The 2878-nt window shown below is 46.9% G+C and overlaps 1 protein-coding gene across 1 annotated transcript in view; it reads right to left on the minus strand.

Moving 5' to 3' along the window:
- PSMC6 (proteasome 26S subunit, ATPase 6) overlaps nt 1-2878 on the minus strand; it is a 32410-nt gene that overhangs the window by 5416 nt on the left and 24116 nt on the right. Inside the window, exons 8-10 of the mRNA XM_019528382.1 lie at nt 898-985; nt 363-424; nt 150-273 (exon numbers count right to left, since the gene is read on the minus strand). Coding sequence (XP_019383927.1) covers nt 150-273; nt 363-424; nt 898-985 — 274 coding nt within the window. The remainder of the gene's footprint in view (nt 1-149; nt 274-362; nt 425-897; nt 986-2878) is intronic.

A 2878-nucleotide genomic window follows, 5' to 3' on the forward strand; every position in this document is an offset into this window, starting at 1 on the left:
GGGGGGGGGGGGGGGGGGGGGGGGGGGGAATGAGACACTTCTCAACAATCAAGTCTGTATTTGTCTTTTAAGAAAAGAGAGGAAAAAAAGAGTAGTGCTTCAGCGCTAACTAAAATATTCACAGGAAACATTAGCCCCATTAGGCTTACCAATAGCATCTATTTCATCCATGAAAATGATACATGGCTGATGATCTCTGGCATAGTTGAACATTTCTCTTATCAGTCGGGCGCTTTCACCAATGTACTTATCTACAATTGAACTAGACACAACCTGTTGAAAACAAGCAGGGACTATGAGCAACTGACTGAACTCCAAAGAGTTTCAGTTTAGCATAGTTAAAATAAATACTGTTATTTTACCTTTAAGAAATTGCAGTCTAGCTGGCTAGCAACCGCTCTTGCCAAGAGTGTTTTCCCTGTACCTGGATGGATAGACAGAGACTAAGGCTGTTCAACTGGTAGATCAACCAGTTACCAAAGTTTCAGATGACAATATTGCCAGTGTACAAAGACATTAATGTAATACAGCAGGTGTTTTCTAAGGGCACACTTCAACACTATTATAATGAGAACAGAACTTGAGAGGCCTGCCTTGCAGGTTCATGGATGGCAAGGATGTTTCTAGAAAGTGCAGTGCAGTATCAAGTAGAATATATGAGCCTGCTTGGGAACCAGAAGCAGTCTAGCCATAGTAGCTTGGGCAGAAGGTTGCACTATTAGGAGGGCAAGTACCTTGGACGGAACACCCAATGAAACAGATATACAGATTCCAGTATGCAAGCTAATATCTGCATGGCAGTGCACTGCACAACAACCATACCCAATGGCTCGTTCTGTCTTTAGAATCAGCAGAAATTCTAACTGGAAGAAGAGATGCCTGGAGTCGTATACTAACCTGGCGGACCATACAGCAAGCAACCTTTTGGAGGTATAATTCCCACACGCTGGAATAATTCTGGGTTTGTAAGTGGCAATTCTATGACCTATTGAGAGAAGAAGTTAGATATTTAGTTTCAAGCCAGCGAGGCTGTTATAGTTACATCAATGTATTTATGATACAACATGCAATCTGTTTTCCTATTTCTTTTAAAAGAGAATGAAGTTACAACTAGAATCTCTACAAACACAATATTAGTTTTGGGGCACTCTCCTTAGACAGGATCAGAAGCAATTAAGGCACTGTGAAACAGGTCTACTTTTGCCTTTCTAGACCTGCACAGCTATACCTCTGTTCTCATTCCGTATTCCAACCTTCTACCACTTTTCTAGTAACTAGTTTCTTTGAAACCAGTTCCAAGTGCAGACACACCCACGACTACACAGACTAACTCCAACAATGACATCAGTGACTCCAGCACAGGCTACCATCTGGCCCACTATCATCATCACCCTCTCTGGCACACTGTGCAGCTCCTTCACCTTCACGGTGCACAGCCATTGCCTTCAGGACACACCTGTTTTAGCACAATTTCAGTCAAGTCTCCACATCGGCCTTTGACTCCATATTTGGCTTTGGGGTCCCTGCATCTCTCATCACAGCTGGAGGAAGCCTGTCGTGCCGCCACGAGCCCAGGACCCCCAGCAGATGCAGCGGACCCTGACCTTGACCCCAAACACAGCTGGGAGGTAAGTGGGGCCCGCCGTGTTGGGCAGATACAAACCTGATGACCTTCAACATAGACAAATGCAAGGTGCTCCACCTCAGGAGGAAAAACCCACATCATACCTATAGGCTCAGCAGTGTTTCACTCAGTAGCACTATGTCTGAAAGAGACTTGGGGATTACGATTGACCATAAGATGTATATGAGCCACTAATACAATGCCAAAACCAGCAAAGCAAATAAAACCTTGGCTTTTACCAGCGCATCTCAAACAAGACCCAAAATGTCATTCTCCTGCTCTAGTCAGCTTTGGTGAGGCCGCAGCTGGAGTACTGCATCCAATTCTGCAACCACTTTAAAAAGGATGTGGAGAAGCTGGAGAGAGTCCACAGGAGAGCCACATCCATGATCAGAGGTCAAGAGAGCAGGCTGAGAGGCATAGGACACTTCAGCTTGGAAAAGTGTAGGCTCAAGGGGGGCTTGGTGGCAGCCTATAAGTGTATCAGGGGTGTGCATCAGGATCTGGGAAAACGTCAGTTCACCAGGGCTCCCCCAGAGAAAACAAGGTCCAACAGTCACAAACCGCTAGAAGACCATTTTAGACTGGACATAAGGAAGAACTACTTTACTGTCCGAGTCTCCAGAATATGGAACAGACTCCCCGCAGAAGTGGTGCAAGCACCTACTCTGCACATTCACCTACTCTGGATACATTCAAAAGGGAGGAAGGAGGACCTTGGAAACTATAGGCCAGTTAGTTTTACCTTGATCCTGGGTAAGCTTTTTGAGAGAATTATTCTGGCACATGTCCACGAGGGGCCAGCGGGGGAGATTATGCTTAGCGGCAACCAACACGGGTTCATTAGAGGCAGGTCCTGTTAGACCAACCTGGTGGCCTTCTATGACCAGGTCAGCAAATCCTTAGATGCAGGGGTAGCACTGGACATCGTCTTCCTGGACTTTCGGAAGGCCTTCGACACTGTCTCTCACCCTGTTCTCATTAAAAAACTGGGGGACTATGGTGTCGACACCCACAAAGTCAAATGGGTGGCCAACTGGCTGAAGGGCCGCACCCAGAGAGTGGTGGTGGATGGGTCATTTTCGACCTGGAGGGATGTGGGCAGTGGGGTCCCCCAGGGCTCGGTCCTCAGGCCCGCACTGTTCAACATCTTAATCAGCGACTTGGACGAGGGGGTAAAAAGCACCTGTTCAAATTCGCAGACGACACTAAGATGTGGGGGGGGGGATGTGGGCATGCTAGAAGAGGAAGGAA

This window comes from Gavialis gangeticus, unplaced genomic scaffold (genome assembly GCF_001723915.1).
Source record: "Gavialis gangeticus isolate Ggan-Ray unplaced genomic scaffold, GavGan_comp1, whole genome shotgun sequence".
Lineage (NCBI taxonomy): Eukaryota > Metazoa > Chordata > Crocodylia > Gavialidae > Gavialis > Gavialis gangeticus.